General features: G+C 38.7%; 1 protein-coding gene across 2 annotated transcripts in view; it reads right to left on the bottom strand.

Moving 5' to 3' along the window:
• Positions 1–17,967, bottom strand: part of tmem266 (transmembrane protein 266) — a 32,542-nt gene that overhangs the window by 2,579 nt on the left and 11,996 nt on the right. For both annotated transcript variants that reach the window (XM_007566359.2, XM_016678808.1), the window contains exons 4-10: positions 9,101–9,255; positions 7,649–7,722; positions 5,751–5,807; positions 5,519–5,657; positions 3,901–4,016; positions 3,144–3,336; positions 388–450 (exon numbers count right to left, since the gene is read on the bottom strand). In XM_007566359.2, the coding sequence (XP_007566421.1) occupies positions 388–450; positions 3,144–3,336; positions 3,901–4,016; positions 5,519–5,657; positions 5,751–5,807; positions 7,649–7,722; positions 9,101–9,255 (797 nt within the window). The remainder of the gene's footprint in view (positions 1–387; positions 451–3,143; positions 3,337–3,900; positions 4,017–5,518; positions 5,658–5,750; positions 5,808–7,648; positions 7,723–9,100; positions 9,256–17,967) is intronic.

The following is a 17,967-nucleotide window of genomic DNA, read 5'->3' as shown; positions in this document are numbered from 1 at the left end:
GGATGCCTTTATTAACCAGGGACTCTGAAAATGTTCAGATTGACTGGATAGTAGGCAGAGCTAAATCCTGGACAGAGACCTATAAGAAGCTGCAAAAGTTCTTCCAGCGGAATAACGACCCTAAACTACAGAGGAAGTTTAGGGTCGTCATCTATTCACAGTAGATTCATGTCTGCGAATAGAAGCTTTTCTGTCTGATTTTCCTAAGATGGTTGGACAAAAGTCTGAGCTATTTTCCTTTTCAGCAACTATGGACTGCTTGTTGTTGCGCTATCCATCTGAACCCCAGTTTTGTGTACCAGCAGTTGCAATGTGACAAAATGGGGAAAAACCTCAAAGAGAACAAACGGCCTACAAAAATCACAGTTTTGGTTTGCTGATACTCACCGCTGCTTGGCTCGCTGTAGTACTGGCTGATGTAGTTATTCATGTCATCCTGACCATGATGATCTGAAAATAGAAAAAAAAAAGGATTAAACTCATCCCAGTGTAAATATAGTGTACACTACAGTAGTTGCAAATTAACGGTAAAACACAAAATCAATGTAAGTGACATAAGAAAGAAGAAAGTTATTCCCCAAAATCCTCATTTATTTTAATACAACCTCTGGGGATTATTAAAATGGAGCTATGGTAACAAATAAGTAGTAAATAATAAATAAAATGCATGAGTAAATATGTGTAATAGTACACAATTGTTAGATGTTTAATATTAACAATATCTACATCTTTCTGTGTAATGACTAGTTAAGTATATGTTTTATGCAACTTTTTACAGGTGAGCCCGAGGAATATTTTATATATGAAGGTTTTTTTTTTGTTTGTTTTGATATGTTAAGCAAATAAAATTCAACCAAATTCAAAACAACTGAACTATCAAAAGCAAACTCTGTATTACATTGTAATGAATGACTCACTATGCTGTTGCATACATACTGAGATTACGTTGACGTATTTAAACATAATTTAATGATTCATTTCTGTTGCAGACAAATTTAAATGTAAAAAGAAATACAAAAAAATCAAATAAAATTCTTCAACAAAAAACAATAAGTAAAATGACATAAATTCCTAAACATTTCTAATCCATTTAGATAAAAATGATGCTTTCAGATAAATTTGTGACACATTTGCATTTTACAAATGTGCACTTTTGGAAACGTCTCTCTGCGTAACTGTTGATATGCCCGACTCCACAGCGTATTGATTTATTCTTGGGGGGGATTTTATTTTTATGAGTCTGTCCTCATTGGTCAGTCCAAACAGCGACAGACACCATTCCCCAAAATGATCAATACCACTTGAGTGTGAGACTTTCAAGCCCAGCTGAAACGCAGTCCGACTTCAAACATGGCGTTTGTTTCACGCCGTGATTTATAACGCCGATAAAAAAAAAAAAAATGCTTTGGTGTTGTGAGCCCCTGACATCACCTGTACAGACAGTGCTCTGTGTCCTCTGAGTTATGAGCCGTCTCCGTGTGAGAGGTTTATAGTCCAGGCTCTGGCTCACTATGTGATCTATAGTGCAGGCGTGGCACCAGAATTTTGATGAGGAAGGTGAGAAGATTTATTCTGAGAGACACCAACACCCTTACACCGTCTGATGAATGTTTATTCTGTGGAGGATAAAGGAAGTCGTGCTACATTTTCTGCAAATTCTTGTCTTCGTTTGCTTATTTTGTTGCCTCCAGCAAGCCAAATTGTCAAATATTCCTTTTAAAGTCAACTAGACAAATTGTTAAACTATATGTTGGTATGTTGGACAATATGCAGAGGCTGTGCTAATACCAGTTCTGCACTTTTATGGCATCTTAACAAGTTTTTTTTACATTGCTCAAATCTGACCTGAAGTGTACAAAAAAAAAAAAAAAATCAAACAATAGATTCCACAATGCTGTTTTATATCAAATAAAATTTAAGCGCAAACAGAAAAGCTGTGGGTGGAAAAATAAGAACACCCTCTAAGCTTCCGTAGGATGTAGGAGGAGCAGTAGCAGCCTAATGCTGGTGCTTAAATCACTAATTAACAGATGATTAACGGTGAGACCACACCGATGAGAGCAGGAGCAACGACTTCATGACGAGTGTTGCTGATTATCAGTTCAACAAACTGAACATTAGAAACATTTAACAGAGCGATGAATCTTTTCAGGAGTTTCAGGAGTTGACATCCTTGAAAATTCTGAACATGCACCTCTGAGAAAAAGTAAAATATATATATATTATTTTCAGATTCCAAAGTTTCAGTACAATTAGATAAAGAAACCAGAAGTATCTGCTATGAAGGCTCACTGCTAAAGGTGTCTCAACAAGACTTTGAATCATAGTGCATACTCAGTTTTTTTTTTCAAAGCTACTTTTTAATTTTGCCCTTACGTAATGACAGTTTTGAATGTGCTGTGCTTTTTTTTTTTGGACAACTGAGAGTAGTTTGAAATAATTCCGGAAATAGATAAGGCCAGATCACGATCATTGTGTCCTGACATATAAAACACGAAGTAATATTTTTATTGGGACTGTAATTGTCAGAATCAGGAAGAAGGCTTGGAGGGAAAAACGTCTTCTAAAAGACCTCTAGAAAGCCCAAGAGAGCTATTGTTCATGTCCACTTTAAAAGATTTAAAAGGTCCATCGGTTTGGAAGGAACATTTGCAGAAACAAATGGTGACTTGGATGTATCCTAGGGTGAACTAACTTAGTTCTTTTTTTTTTTTTTTTTCTTTATGTTTTTTTTTTTCCACAGCCATGAAAAAGATTAAAATATCTTTATATTTTTATAAGGACATGTTGCATTTATTGCCATAAAATGTTTCACAAAATCTTCCCCGCATTTTTTTTCAACCATTTTTTTTCCTCAGCGGACAGTTTTAAAGGCTCTGATTTATTTAAGAACAAAAGAACAGCAAACGAATCAGAAAGAAGTGACTCTTTCTAATGTTTCAAATAAGTTGTTTGCAACCCTTTTTGTCGTAATATTTTTTTGTTGTTGTTGTTGCTTGTTTACTGTCCATGCCAAACTTTACAATTAAACCTTCAGCTCCTTTCAAGATATTCAATTTCTCCATCTGTTAGTGGAAGACCGTCTTTCCTCATCCTTTTAGTTCTCAGTAATAAACCACAGCTGGATGTTTTGGGCGGGTTACCTGTGGTCCCCCGAGGTTCCCTAATTTTGGCTGGTCTGTGATGGTCAGAGGCCCCCGCTGCTAACCCGTCCACCTCCTGGAAGCTGCTGCTCTGTTTTCCCCACATATGGTGGATCTGCATGGCGGCTTCACGCTCTGCTACCAGGTCCAGATCCTGCTGGGCCAGGTGGGCCCTCAGCTGTCTGATTTCAAACTGGTCGGAAGAAAGTCGAAGGAAAAAGAAAACATATGAGGAATTTCAGTAAATAGTGATCGTGATAACTGATGTTTTTCAGTTCAAATAATTTCTTTACAGTGCTGTGAGAGAGAGTTTTCCTCCTTACAGAGTCCTTCAATTTTTTCTCTCTTGGTTTGTTGGTTTATATAGATGTTTTTCATTACACTACTTTTTATATTTGGCTTTGTTAGCTTTGTCTTGTATCAAAACATGTTTGATTTGTCTGAAACATTTAAGAGTGGCAAAAAAAAAAAAGAAATCTGCAAGGAAGTAAATACTTTTTAAACGGAAGGTTATATTATTTGCAGACTTTCCAAATGTGAAAAAAAAAATAAAAAAATAATTATAAAATATAGAGCACCTTCAAACAGATGTCACGACATGACCATAGTGTAATTTTTTTGTTTGTTTTGTTTGTTTTGAATACATACATTTTGCCCGGAGGTGTAAGAGTTTCTCTCGTGTGGCATTTTGCTGCCCTCTGCTGGTTCCACGCTGCTACAAACCAACATATGAGAGATGAGCTGAGTGAGAACTTACAGCTTGTTCTTGGCAGATCTGGGTTAGCCGATCAAGCTGCTCCTCCCGCACTGCTTTGGCCTTCTCGTACTGCTGGATCTCCAGCTCCATTTCCACCTTCACTTGCAGAACATATGCTGGAAAACAAAACAGACTGATCTAAGTTTTTAACTTAATCCGTGTAATGTTTAGTTAGAGGGAAATTTTCCAGAGAAAAGCACCAGATGGGAGTAAAGCAATTCCGGAGTTGTAATGCATAAAGACTTAATAATTCGCATGTCTACATCACGTCTGCATCTGACAATGTATAGCATTAGTAATGCTTTCAGCCTCGTGTTGGGTTGCAGTTACATTTATGGACATACTACAAATGTTGGAGGAGACAGAACTTTGCTTATACACAAAGCCAATATAAAGCACGGGAAAACTACCTTCTAAGACGTTGTCATAAGTTTCTAAACACTTTCAAAAGTGGAGATTATATAATTTTTGAAAGAATTTCAAGTGAAGATGTTAATCTGGGGTTTGAAAGCTATGTAAGGTTTATTAACAAAGAAACAGAGTATAAGATGCCAATAATGAGCCAACAGACAAGAAAGCCAACTTCAGTTTTTTACACCGCTGAATCCATCCTAAGTGGTACCACAGGTTGTTTTACATTTGAGAAAATGTTTCGACCAAAATATTGCGGATGCACATCTGACTGATTAATGCTGTGGCTGAGATTAATAAGCAGACTTTATGCAATCAGTCATGTCTGTTTTTATTCTACATGTTTTAGGCACATAATAGAACTTTTTTTTTTTTTCTCACTGGCATTGCACCCAAGCCTGAAATGAGCCTGATGTTTATGTATTTCTAGATTAGTCTTATATTTGACAAATTTAACTTTCACAGCTTGTAGAATTTTCTGGAATCTTACCTTGAAATATGTCTACAATTCATTTAGGCTTCATTTAGTTTATTTTCCTCATGCACTTTTTGTGGCATGCAATAAATGCTTTTGATTTTGGGAGTAAAAAATAGTGCTTTAGCATAGCCTTAAAATTTTAATAGATTAATTTAAAATAACAGCAATAAATAAGTTTTAAGTGGCAGCCATAGTACCCAGGCCACCAGGTGGCGCACTTACGCTGCTGAACTCTTCATACCAAACACTTGATCTGATGTTGATTAAAAGAATGAACATAATTTAAAAAAATTGCTCCTTCAGTCTCTGAATGGCAAATTTAGTATAGTCAAAAAATTGTTTACATTTTCAATAATAAATGTTTTATTTTTTTAAGCATCATTGTCATCATTCAATGGAAACTGTTCATAGTTTGAAGGTATATTAACAGTCATTATTAAGTGCAAAATAAGTGATACTCAGGGCACCATACAAAATTTATTTTAACTCATCTTGCATTTCAACGAAAAACCACATGAGGGAGCAACGTGTTTAGTTCTGTATGATCAATGATCTGCGTCAATGAGCTTTTTGGAGTTTCGCAGGTGACTTTTGATAAATGACACCTTGCCCATTATAAGGAAAAACTAAAACAAACAAATAAATCTCAAGACTCAACACAGTGAGTGCGGCGCATTGTCCGTCTGTGTGAAGAGAGGACGGAGGAGACGTCGGCCCCTCCTGGCTCACCGTCAATAATTCTCTTAACCCTCCAGATGCGCAGCGAGATAATGAGGCCGATGGCGTCCCAGGGGCTGCTGGGGCCGTTGGCCACTGTGGAGGCCACCATGGGGGCCAAAGAGAGAACGATGACAGCTCCATCAAACACCTGCAACAAAAAAAAAGAGGCAACCCTTGAGTTATAACACCTGCAGAAAAAGAAGCCATCAATTTACTTCTCATGGGACACATGAGAGCTCACCTCTACTTTGTTCTCAATGTAATCCCATATCCCCAGCACCACAATCCTGAACACCGTCTGAGAGCAGCAACGAGACAGAAAAAAAAAAATTCAAACGTGGAGTAATTGTAGATATTAAACCCCACACTAAGCACAGTTTAATTAATGCATTTTCTTAATTTCTCCAATTTAACGAACACAGTTTCACGTAACACAAGCAAAGCTATAGTATTTCATGTCTACTGCAGCTGTGCTCCTTTTCTGCAACCTGAAAAGCCCTTTTAAAAGTTTACATTAGAGCAGCATGAACTTCCCTTTGTGCCAAAATCATAAGAAAGTCCTGACTGTTTACATTCATTGGGAACCTGGCAAAACATGTGTCAGTGTTTTTATAACTTTAACATGAACTGCAGCTATAAAAGAGCTGTTTAAATAATCTCTATCTCTGTCTGTCATTGTCCGCATACCTCAGTGTGTCTGTTCTTCTTGAGCTCATACTCCTGTCACTGCTCACTAACCATGGCATTTTGGCTGCAGATGCATACATACAGTATCTTGCATGCCCCCTTGGACTTTTTCGCAGTTTGTCATGCTACAAGTACAAACTTTAATGAGATGTGTTGGAATTTTATCAGACAGATCAACACAAGCTGTTGGATATTTGTGAAGTGGAAGGAAAATAATACTGTAGTTTTGAGTTTATGTTTTTGCAAATTAAGATCAGGAAATCACTGCATACCTCACATATTCCCCCCATTTAGTTCACCATATATGGCAAATGGAGAAATGAGCAGCTTTACTCTGATAGAACGTACTTCACCTATATCCTCCCCTACATCTCTTCACATAAGCTCTGAGGCATTAAATTTGCTTGAGTGTGTTGCAACGTGCAATGGGGGAAATGAGAGCTCACTAATGCCCGTGTGCTGATGTTGACACGAATGCAGAAATATGCAAGAAAAGCTTTTCAAGTACCAACTTTTTGCAGGACCTTTATTCCGTGCGTAGTTTTTGTGCAAACGTTTTAAGCACTAGTTTGTGTTTATCTAACACAAAAGAGAAATGAAAAAGACATGAATATATGCTGATGTACAACGTGGCTGTCATTATAGATGTGAACCAACATCACACCGACTTAATAAAGACATAAAAGCTTAGCACAGACATGCAACCACGTCTTCAGCACTTTTGTTTTCACAATGCAAAACAGTTGAGCATCTGTAGCTGACGCTATTTTAATATCACCATTTTACAGTAAAAACAATGTATTCAGTTTCACTAAAAGAAATGTAACAGATTTCTTTCGATTTCACTCTTCTTTCGGTGAATATGGCCTACGGAATATGGTGTAAATCACGCAAATAAAACTGACAACATTCAGCTTACAGGTAAAAAATGAGAGTGACGACAGCATCTTAAACCGATCCAGACAAGTGTTTGTCACATGCTTTGTAAATGAAGAGAGTTCACACGCAGACATATGGGACCTTATAGCATAAGCTTAACCTTTGAAAGTCAAGTGTAAGAAATGAAAATGAACGTGTGTAAAGAAAGCGATAATCAATGAAGAACATCTGAGGTGTTGGAAAGGAGTGGCACGGAAAGCTCTATCTGCATTTTAAACCGTCTTTGCTGTGGATCAATCAAATAACCTGTGCAACGGCAGAGACACGAGCACTTTGGAAATTCAGTCTCCTTTATGCGATTTTTTTTTTTTTTTTTTATCAGATCAGAGTACCAAAATGTGTTTGTGCAGTGAATAAAGGTGCTGGGCATTTCAAAGCTGTTCCCAGTATTGTGCTGAGAACCTGCTGGTGCATTTCATTGGAGCAAGATACTGCACAGCGCAGCATTAATCGTCAGGTCGCTGCATTGGCTGTAAGTGAGATCGCTATTGTGTTGAGCAGGAGAGGACTCACCTCGGTGAAGAACACAGAGAGAATAGCCAGGCTGATCCAGTGGATGATGCTGGCAAACTGGGATGCGTTATTAACTGGGGGCATAAAACACAGTCGCCTATTATTTTAAAAGACAGACGGGCACATGAGCTAAACATAGGTGACTCATTTCACTGCATCGAACATCAAGTGAAAAATACCAGCGCGTACCACACGTATGCATCTCCAGATTGAAGCCTGAGGCAGGCACCATGCACATTCATTCACCACATACTGTACACGCACATGTCTGCATCTTCCCCTCTATTCGTCAGGCTACTTGCGGACGGCATCAAACTGCGCTCGGCTATCAGCAGAGACATTTGTCTTCACGCGCCACATCTCCCTCCATCTGTCTTTGTTTGCTGTGTTCAGTGATCTGTCCTATCAGCCTATTCATCTTCCTCCAAGTCCTTCCCGCAATCCCACAAGTAGCAGAGTCTGCATTGCATGATTTCTTGGTCTATCTTCCTTCTCACATTTGTCTCTCTTGGTAATTTAACTGGTCAATCACTCAGTTAGTCTGCTGGGAACACATTTTTTGGAAATCGCCGGAAGAAAATGGTCTGTCAGCATGTGAGCCCTGCGGACATAAAGCAGGGAATCCACTCAGACCTTTACCTCATGGAATGTGAGTGAGTCTTAAAGTACAATGACATTTTAGATGTAGGAGCTTAGGATTGTTTGTTTGTTTTTTGTAGACTTTAGATTTGTTCATAAATTCACGATGCAGTTGGCTTCTTAGACACTGAATTTGTCTCCCTGTGATTTAATTGTTTATAAGCTTATTGTATCGGTGGCTGGAGATGAAATTTATAGTGACTTAGCGCAACATAAAAAAAAACAAACTTAGTGTTTTTGCATATCAAATACTTATAACAATGTCATCATTGAAGGTATACTGGAGTAAAGATGATGATCCATTATATATTTTGAACATAAAATTCAGATTAATAAGAAAAATGCTCCAAGTTAATCATATAATTCTGAAGATGTAAGATATACATCTTCAGAATTTCAGTTACTCTTACAGCAGTACTGATAAGAAAGTCGATGCTCTTTTTAGTTTAATATTTGCAAACATCAACATTATAACAAAGTATATTTGCATAAAATTGCCTTCAGTGCTTTATTTTAATCTTAATGTAGCATTCTTGCAGCGAAACCTTTATGCTAATGATGGCGTGGTGAACCTGCCCCTTTGTCTTGTGTGTTAGATCTGTGCTTTGACCCAGAGCCTTTGAATAACAATCAGTAAACAGTTGTGCTGAGCAGACCACTTTCCTGTCCCTCCAAGGGCGTGTTGCGTCCAGACTAGACTGTTAATAATGAACAGAACACACCAACTTCATCAATATTACATCCTCAAAACCGCACTCGCCATCCCCTTCGACGTCACCGTGGCCACGTCATCTTGGTTTAAGCATCACTCACACTGCAGCAGTTTGATGTCTATGAGCAACTCCACTGTCAGCAGCAGCACCACCAGGATGACACAGGCCACCAGGAAACAGTTGAAACCTGCTGACAGCAGGCAGACGTGCCACAGTGCCGCCCGCCGTCCACAACAAGGCTTCAGCCAGTTGGACCTGGGAGGAGGGGGAGACAGGGCGATGTGGAAGAGATTAATAACATTTTAGAAACATCAAAAAGTGACATCTGTCAAACGCAAGACATGTCGATGTGTATTTTTACCCCCTCAGTTGATATAATTTCTTGGTATGTATGCTTTTCAATTTAAATATAAATATTTTTAAAACAGTTATATTTGATAAATTTGTTTTATGACAAGACTCCTTTGGCAGATTTAAAATACCTTTAAAAATTACAACCTTGAAATAGGTCTCGAACATACTAGTCACTAAGCTCACATTATGTGTTTAAATGTTAAATGCATTTTTATTAAATGTAAGCGGGAAGTATTTTACATAAATAAGATGTTGTGTTTCACATGCTGTACTGATAGAATGAAACAATAATGCCTGCCTGCCTGCCTGCCTGCCTCTCTCTCTCTCTCTCTCTCTCTCTCTCTCTCTCTCTCTCAAAAAAAAAAAAACAAAGGAGAGGATACATGTACTTTATGACTGGAGTCATTTTGCTATTAACATATCTAAACAGTCTATTGATCCTAAACGAAGGTCATCAGAGCAGCTGGAGTTTGGCCATGCTGTTGGTCTGTGCCAAGAAATCAAGCGGTGCACTCAGTCCTCCGTTTCAACCTTCTCTAGCTGCCAGTCCCAGCAAATTAGAGCCCAGCACCAGGGGCGACAAAGAGGCAGTGAAGGGTAATGGTTCCTTCCTATGTGCAAATGTACTCTAAGGGAAAAATGTCAAACCACATTGGCTAAAGAAAATATTTATCCATTAAGATATTTCATGCAGTAACAGAGCATTTGTGGGAGAACTGTTAAAAGGTGGAATGAGCAGCAAAGGAAACCCAGGCTACGATCTGAAAAGCACAATTTCACTCATACTGTGTGAAATCGTAATTCATTCAGACCTTTCCCAAAAGGCTGACAGAAAAGGTATTAATTTAATAAACCTGTAAAGAAAAGTCCTGACTGGAAGCAGAGTAAATGGCATTGATGGATTACTCCAAGCTCAGAAACTTAATTTTAGGCAAATCTCTTTAAACCTTGAACACCGAGGACCTGAAGTATTTATGAAGAAGAGGGATTGCTTTAGCGGTGGAGCAAGGCAAACAGAGAGAGAGAGAAAAAAAATCACCAGTTCAGGGTCAAAGCGGGGTCATTTTATACAGGCTCCCCCTCACAGACCGCTCATCCACAAATGCATGGAACACAGATGCACGCTCTGTGTGCAGATAGATGAAATCTGCGTGGCGGCGCGCACCGTGCGCGGCTCATGAAGCCATCAGCTGAGCAGCTCATGCAGAGAAAACGCACCGAAGGACGATCGAAGCACGTCTAGCAGCAGCAGACTGAGGGGATTAGATCATGAGACTGATCAATAGTAACCTGCGATGGAGGTGATGGCTTGCTGTAAATAATGCCGGCTGCAGAAACGCCGCTCCGGCTGCACAAAACGGACAAAGACGCAGAGCAGGGCAACTGGCACAGGCAGAGATGGGTCTGGCTGCTCTGTTGGAGTCCCGTTTGCACAGACCTGACAGAGTTTTGGCTGCTTTCACCAGCTGAGTTATACTCATCCTATCACACTGAGTGTCTCTTTCATTACATTGTCTCTGGCAATTAAGGCACAACAAAATACGAGGTAAACCTGCGAAGCAGTGACAGGTTGAACTGAAATGAGAGAAGAAAGGGTTTGTTTTTGTGTGAACTTTTTGGTGAAGAGACTGAACAGGAGAAAGAATCAGATTAATGACAATCTATTAAGTTATCTGGTACGCCGATTATAAAAACACAAGTTAATATGTACAAATACGGTCAAAGAGTGCGAAGGCACACAATAGGGAAAATATTGCATTGTTTATCTTGATTTCAATAAACTCCAGTTGGAAATGTTTCCTCACCTCAAAATTGATTTTTAAATTTTTCTTTAAAAATCAATTTTTTAAAGAAAATATTGATTTTTTCTTTAAAAATCAATTTTTAAAGAAATTTGATTTTTCTTTAAAAATATGTTTTGATTGGAACATAAATGTTTCCAATCAAAAATATCCAAACCAACGTGTAAAAATATAACTGCCTCATTGGTTTAATCCTGAATTAAGTGTGACTAATTCAATTCAATTCAAATTCTAAAATACTTTAATGATCCCAAAAGGAAATCAAACATTTTTGCAACTCGTATTGTCCAAGATTTTCAAAGAGTTGTTGTAGATACTTGGACAGGATTCAACATCAGTCTCACAGTCAAACATGGTGGTGGCAGAGTGATGATGTGGCTCTGCTTTGCTGCTTCAGGTCCTGGTGTAAAATCAGGCAAACGTAATCTGTGCTTTCCAGCCGGAAATCCTGAAGGAGAATATCTACTAGCTAGTGACCTTTGAGTCTTCCTGCAGGATAAGAAGAAGAACACGACTAAGTCCAGTTCTGAATGGCTCAAAACAAACACAAAAATGTTTTGCAATAGACAAGTCAAACTCTGGGCTTAAATTTGTTTGAGATAGTGTGGTATGACGTAAAACAGGGAGTTCATGCTTGGAAAGGTGCTGCCGCCAAAGGTAACACAACCAGTTTTCAGATTTACTGAGTGTTTTGTCAGAGAGGATTTGTTTGGTTTGAATAACTAAGCCTCCTTTCTACCTCAACTCACCATTAATAGCTCCTTTTCATATTTTGCTAATATGACTTCTGTGAGACAATCCGACATATGCAAGTGTGACTACCAAAGAACTAAAAATAAATATTCTTTTTCCGCTGAATTATACTTTAAATTTGATTCGTCTCAGAGTCTATGCTCTAATTCAGGTGCTTAACATTTTTCTTAAATATATGAACATTGGGACAGTTTATAATAGAACAACTTTAGCCAAAAACATTTCAAAATAGATCCTTCTTGACTCAAGTTTTCCCGTCTCCTTTCAGTTCCCCCCCCCGGTTCTGATAACTATGAATCCCTGTGGTTCCTTGAGTATAAACTTCAACCAATTCACACCAATCTGCTGAACTCAGCAGGCTCGGGCAGAGGAAAATGGGCCACAACTGTGAGCCTGCAGGCTGCTGAACAGCACAGGCTGGAATAGTTTGTCTCTTTCAGACTGCTCAAGCAGTCCTATACCGTACCTTACTTTTAATTTTAGGAGACATTTTAACTATCGAGCCATCTGTCTACATTTGAATACTCCTCCCTGTTCTTAAGAAAGGGACAAGTGATTTGGGGCCAAACTATTAGGCAATCTTTATCCTGTTAAGCTTAATATTTCCTTTTCCGTGAAACCGGAGCTGAAGAAAATGTCTTCTATCACAGCCAAGATAAGCAACTACGCCCAGAGGGAATTCCAGCTCATGATGAAGTGTGATGAATGAACTTATTAAAGTAATCAATTGAAAGTTTTGGAGATTGACTTTCTTGCTGCTATAAGTCTCCTGCAGCTTCATGTACCGGGGAAATAAAAGTCACTGTAAATTATCACAGCCAAAAAGAAGAGAATACAGGTGCCGGTAAAACAAGTTTGGGATCCAGCATGGCGCCCATCGTCCCTCTAATCCTGTTCAGCACAATAGCAGCACTCCAGTGGTTTCTAATTACAACAAGGAGTGATTGCTTAAATTGCCCAACTTAGAACAGAGGACGGTCTAAAACAGGAAAGTCAGTGACTGATTTTACAAGAGAAATGAGCTACAGATACTAAACAGAGACAAACAGGAGTTACACCCACAGACAAGCAGACAAGTTGGCGCTGATACATGCTTTTTCCCCCCTCACTAATACTTCACTCTCGTCCTGAGAAGCAAACCCATAGTTTGCATATTTGTGAGTATTAAAAAAACATCAAAGCTGACAGTGAAATGTCGTCTGTTGTGTTACACACAATGCCAGGCAGGAGTGACAATTTGATGAAGGAGCCTTGTGGTTGTTTGAAAAGGAGTCTTTTTAGACATCCATCAGACACACAACAGGTACAGTAAAGGATCTGGTTCCAAAAGCTCAAGATTCTGTTGCCAGATTCTGGCAAGATTATTGAAGGTTGTTTTTGAACAATTGTTACACATTCTCTGGCCTGACGTATTCTGTGGTACAGTGCCTTCCAAAAATGTTAAAACTCAAATTCCGAAGATTCCTGACCTTTAATCTGAGGCGTGTCTTTGCAGCTCCCAGGATTGGGGAGTTTTCATCATTTTCCCATTCAGCTTGCAATCAATCTTGAAGTAATGCGTTTTGATGAAAACCCTCCCCACAGCATGATACTGCTGCCACCAACATGTGCTACTATCGGGATAGTTGATTTTGGGCAAAAGGTTTTTTCACATAAGGCGGCTTAGGAAGAATAAAAACTTTTGCAAGGAACTGTAGGTAGCTGCCAGAAAATTAGAAGAAAAGTTTATTGACTTAATTACATTTGTGGAACATCATATATGCATAAGTTGCAACTTCTGACTCCATCTTGCAGCACATAAAAGGTTTTATCCAAACTAATTATCTATTATCAAATATCAGTTTTGATCTATTTCAGGTCTTTGAATAACACTGAAGAGGATGATCATCTTGGCTAATCTTCTGTTGCCCTGTCTTTTCCTTCTTTTCAGTAACAGTTTGTGTCAAAATGCCAACATATGTAAGGCAGTTATTTTTAACGAGAACTGCTGCAAAGTTGGTAAAGGGTCCAAATAACACAACTGTGCAATTTAATTCCTATCACTATCATAATTATATAAATATTAGATAATCTATTTTTCAAAGATAGGTTATCATTGAGTTATTAATGTTGGAATTTAGGAAAGATCTATCAATTTCATCGCAAATGAAAAATGCAAAAAACCAGAAAAGAGACCAGAAGGATAACACAGTGGCGAGTTAAAAACAAAACAAAACAAAGACAAACACTTTGGCGAAATGCCTACAAAGACGACACCATCTGTAAGCTGCCTCAGTCGTACACCAAGTCAACAACTTGGGCTGCCCACGTCCCGTAGCAATGTCTGCTCACATAAATAATTCCTGCATTATGCAGAGAGTGACAAAAGCTCTCTAGGTTACAATAGTGTGTTCCTTGTAATGCTGCCCCACTTCACACTCATGAACTCTGCTCTCTGAGTTATATTTGGTTAGATTACACTTAGTTGGTTAGTATTTTTCTATATCCATCAGCCATCAACTTTAAAAATCACACAATTTTTAAGTCACATTGTTTCTTATCACGCCACATATGCTGGAGCATCCAGACACTGTTCTAATGTGATGAAATGAGGCGCATTTTGTAAAACATCAAAACCTGTCAAGTGTTTGACGTGTCGCTGATGATACGCATGTTTTTTATTTTTGTTGTTGTTTTTTTTGCAGTTCAAAGATCTTTAGAGTCTATGAGTGTCCCCAAGTGGCTAAACAATTATTAGCAGAAAAAAAAAATCAGAAAGCAAGTTGCTCAAAGCATCCAAAGGAAAATAATTCCTCATAATTACAGACGGCTGATTTGCCTTTCGTCGCATTAGATTAAGATTAGATGAGAGTATTACTCAGGGTGTTCAGAAAATTAAAATCAGCCATTATATATATATACACATATATGTATATATTTTATCATATTTTATTTGCATCCACTTTATCTGTGACTTATTCACCACATATCACCCATGGCTCCTTTTAAAAGCTCGCACAACAATGTTTTTCGAGGACAGATTAACACAGTGGTTTATCTTGCTTTCTTCTTTTAATATATAAAGCAAAAATAATAGCTCAAAAACCAATGAACCATTGTCCACTTTGAAACTGAATGGTCTCACTTAATTTAACGACTGCTGAAAACCATATTTTGCTTACTTTTGGCAGAAATTATAAACGAGGCAGAATTAAGAGAGGAAAGATTGCACAACGTCAAATAGAAAGAGATGTCTAGCCCATGATTTAGGCAAGCAGTCACACAGAACGCTGCAAGTAAAGTAAACTATAAAAACGGAACGTAAATTGTAGATAGTGACCATCATTTTTCACATCACCCCAAGGCCGGATCTCGGCAAATAAAAGCACGAGCTTTTAGGTCAGGACGCAGTGACAAACATAACTCTACGGAATGTGCAGGAAAACGCAACAGCGATTGAAATCATCCAGCATGCAACACATTCCCTCATTGTGTCATTCCTAGGATGTCACACAGCTTAGTCATGAAGGTATTCGGTAGTTCGTCTGATAAATGAGAGCATGAAACTGCAATGACAAGGCGTCTTGGAATGCCTGTGACTGGATAATCAGGAATTTCATTACCGAAGTTCATTGACTTACTGTAACACATGGACGTTGTTGTCCTTAAATACTTCTTAGCCCTCTATAATTACAGCAAGAATATATATTTAGAATATATATTTTTTTCATAACAAAAAACAATGCAGATATTCACTTTACATAAAGCAGCGAAGCTACAAATTTAAATAAATAATAGTACAATATTTTATTGTTATTTGCCTGATCATTTTATAAGTTCCGGTCATCTTTCTTACTGTGCTGCAGGACTTGGGCCAAAGATGTCAGCAGACTCAGCAGGAGGAACTGTTGACCCACAAAGTGAAGTAATGCGTAGGTGCGAGGGCAAAATTAAGTTCACCTTACGATCCAAAAGGTTGTCTTTATCAGCGGATCATATTGTTGTGGAGGAATTTTGGACCAATGTTGATCAGTTAATAAAGGGCTTTCCATCAGCAGCACCTGGCTGCTTCTTTACATTTTCAGTCCCGTAGACCTGCTCAGTTTGGCTTAATTTTTCTTTAATAATTACAATGTGGAATTTTGCTTATGTCTTTGCTCACCTGAGGTAATGTTAGATCTTTTCCAAGCCTGGGAAAGACCAAAAGATTTGAATAATGTCCTGTTACAAAACCTATCGAGATGGAAAGTCCACCTAAGCAGACAGACTCGGCCGGAAAACTATTTATCAGAAAAAGAGCTAAGGGCAAAGACACTTAGCCTGTTGAAGTACAAAGCCTGAAGAGACAACCGCAGCCTTGCAGTTGGAACAGAAGTGCAACTGCAATCTACCATGTTGACTCAGGGAGTTTAATACAAATACAAACCACATATTTCAAATACAAGCCACATATTTCCAAAGGTGTGTAGAGTAGAGACTTCACTTATTCCTCAAGAATAAGTGAAATGCAGTAAAACTGCTAACAGTACCTTGTTTTCTAATGGTTACTTCAAGTATATGTAATTAGTCACTACCCAACAAAATTTGATATATATGTAGGTGCATCCACTTCACAATTATTTACCACATAAAAGACATTGAAGTGGGTTGTAATGTGACAAAATATAAAAAAAAGTATCAATGTCTTTGAATAGTTTTGGAAAGCACAATGACCTTTATGTTTACAGTCAAGAGAGAGACGTGCAGTTTTCCACCGCACACTGCTAAATCCCGCAGGGGCCATAAGTTTCACATGATGTTACACCAAAGCTCTCACAGGGACGATAATTTGCAGAGCTGTCGGATTGTTCCCTTTGGTTCGCCATTGCTAAGGACGTGTGTTTTCTATTCGATATGTGAGCAAGACAGTGATCTGAATGAGACGGAGACTGGAAGTGGGTGTTTTGGGCAGGACCCACCTGTCCCTTCCCTCCGTCCCACAGAGCCTCCAGCCTCAACTGGGCCAAACAGGCAGAGTCCAGTCAGCCATCGGCTGACCATGTTCGTGCACCAGGGGCCTCGACAGCGAGATGCCGAATGCTCTAATTAAGCTTATGCTGTTTGTCTACTTTTCTGCATGGATGCCAACATCACAGCATGCCAGGAGGGCTGTGAGTCACGCTTCCTGACTGGAAAGCCACAGACACTTGCTTCCAGGGTTGCTTAGGGAGGGGTGTATCCTGTCCCGCAGAATGCTGGGACTGTAGCATGGCATTATGGCGAGAACAAAACAACACAAGGCCAGAACAAGAAGGCCTTATGGGCAGAGAGCGCACCACCACAAGGCTCTGACATTTCAGGATGGCCATGTTGCTAACAACACCTTTTGTTTTCCGCCGGTTATCGAAATTGCGAACACAAACCTGTGCGGAGGAGAGAAATTGCCGTGTCATTAAGCTACAACGAACACATCAGTGGAGAAAATGCCCATTTAACATGGTGACACTAATGCATTTATTTTCAGTTATCGTCATCTTACAGACTTTATTGTAAAATGAAGCATGATTCAACATGGCAGGTATAATTACAAAATGCAAATATGAGCAATGGGGAGAAGAACAGCAGAGCTTTTCACCGGCAGGGTAGATTACAGATTACAGTAATTGCAATTCTGCCATAATTAGAAATGTAGCGCTTTGACACAAAGAGCAGACATGGTGGCTCACACACAATATCTCTGATATCTTCTTAACAATGGAGCAAATACCCAGAACATTAATCAATACGTAATTGCATTTCTAGTATTTTTACGTCTATCAAACTACTTATGGATTATTATCATGTCACTAACTTGTTTGCAGCTCTTTGATATCTAAGTTATGCGGAAAACTAAGACACTCCGTTGAATGTTCTGGTTTGTGTTAAGAAATACGGTAACACTAGTTTAAATCCCTCGTCAGGCTCATAAATTGCGGAAAATTCTTATCATTTTTCTCCTAATGTGATACACATTTGGAGGCCAATGTGTGAGAAGTTTTTTCACATGACAATGATAAAAAAAGTGAGGTGCTCTGTGTAGTTTCAGAAGCCATCATGTTTC

The sequence above is a fragment of the Poecilia formosa genome, unplaced genomic scaffold (genome assembly GCF_000485575.1).
Source record: "Poecilia formosa unplaced genomic scaffold, Poecilia_formosa-5.1.2 Scaffold191, whole genome shotgun sequence".
NCBI classification, from domain to species: Eukaryota; Metazoa; Chordata; class Actinopteri; order Cyprinodontiformes; family Poeciliidae; genus Poecilia; species Poecilia formosa.
Note: the sequence above shows the minus strand (reverse complement) of the source record. Positions and strands in the feature narration are given on the sequence as shown.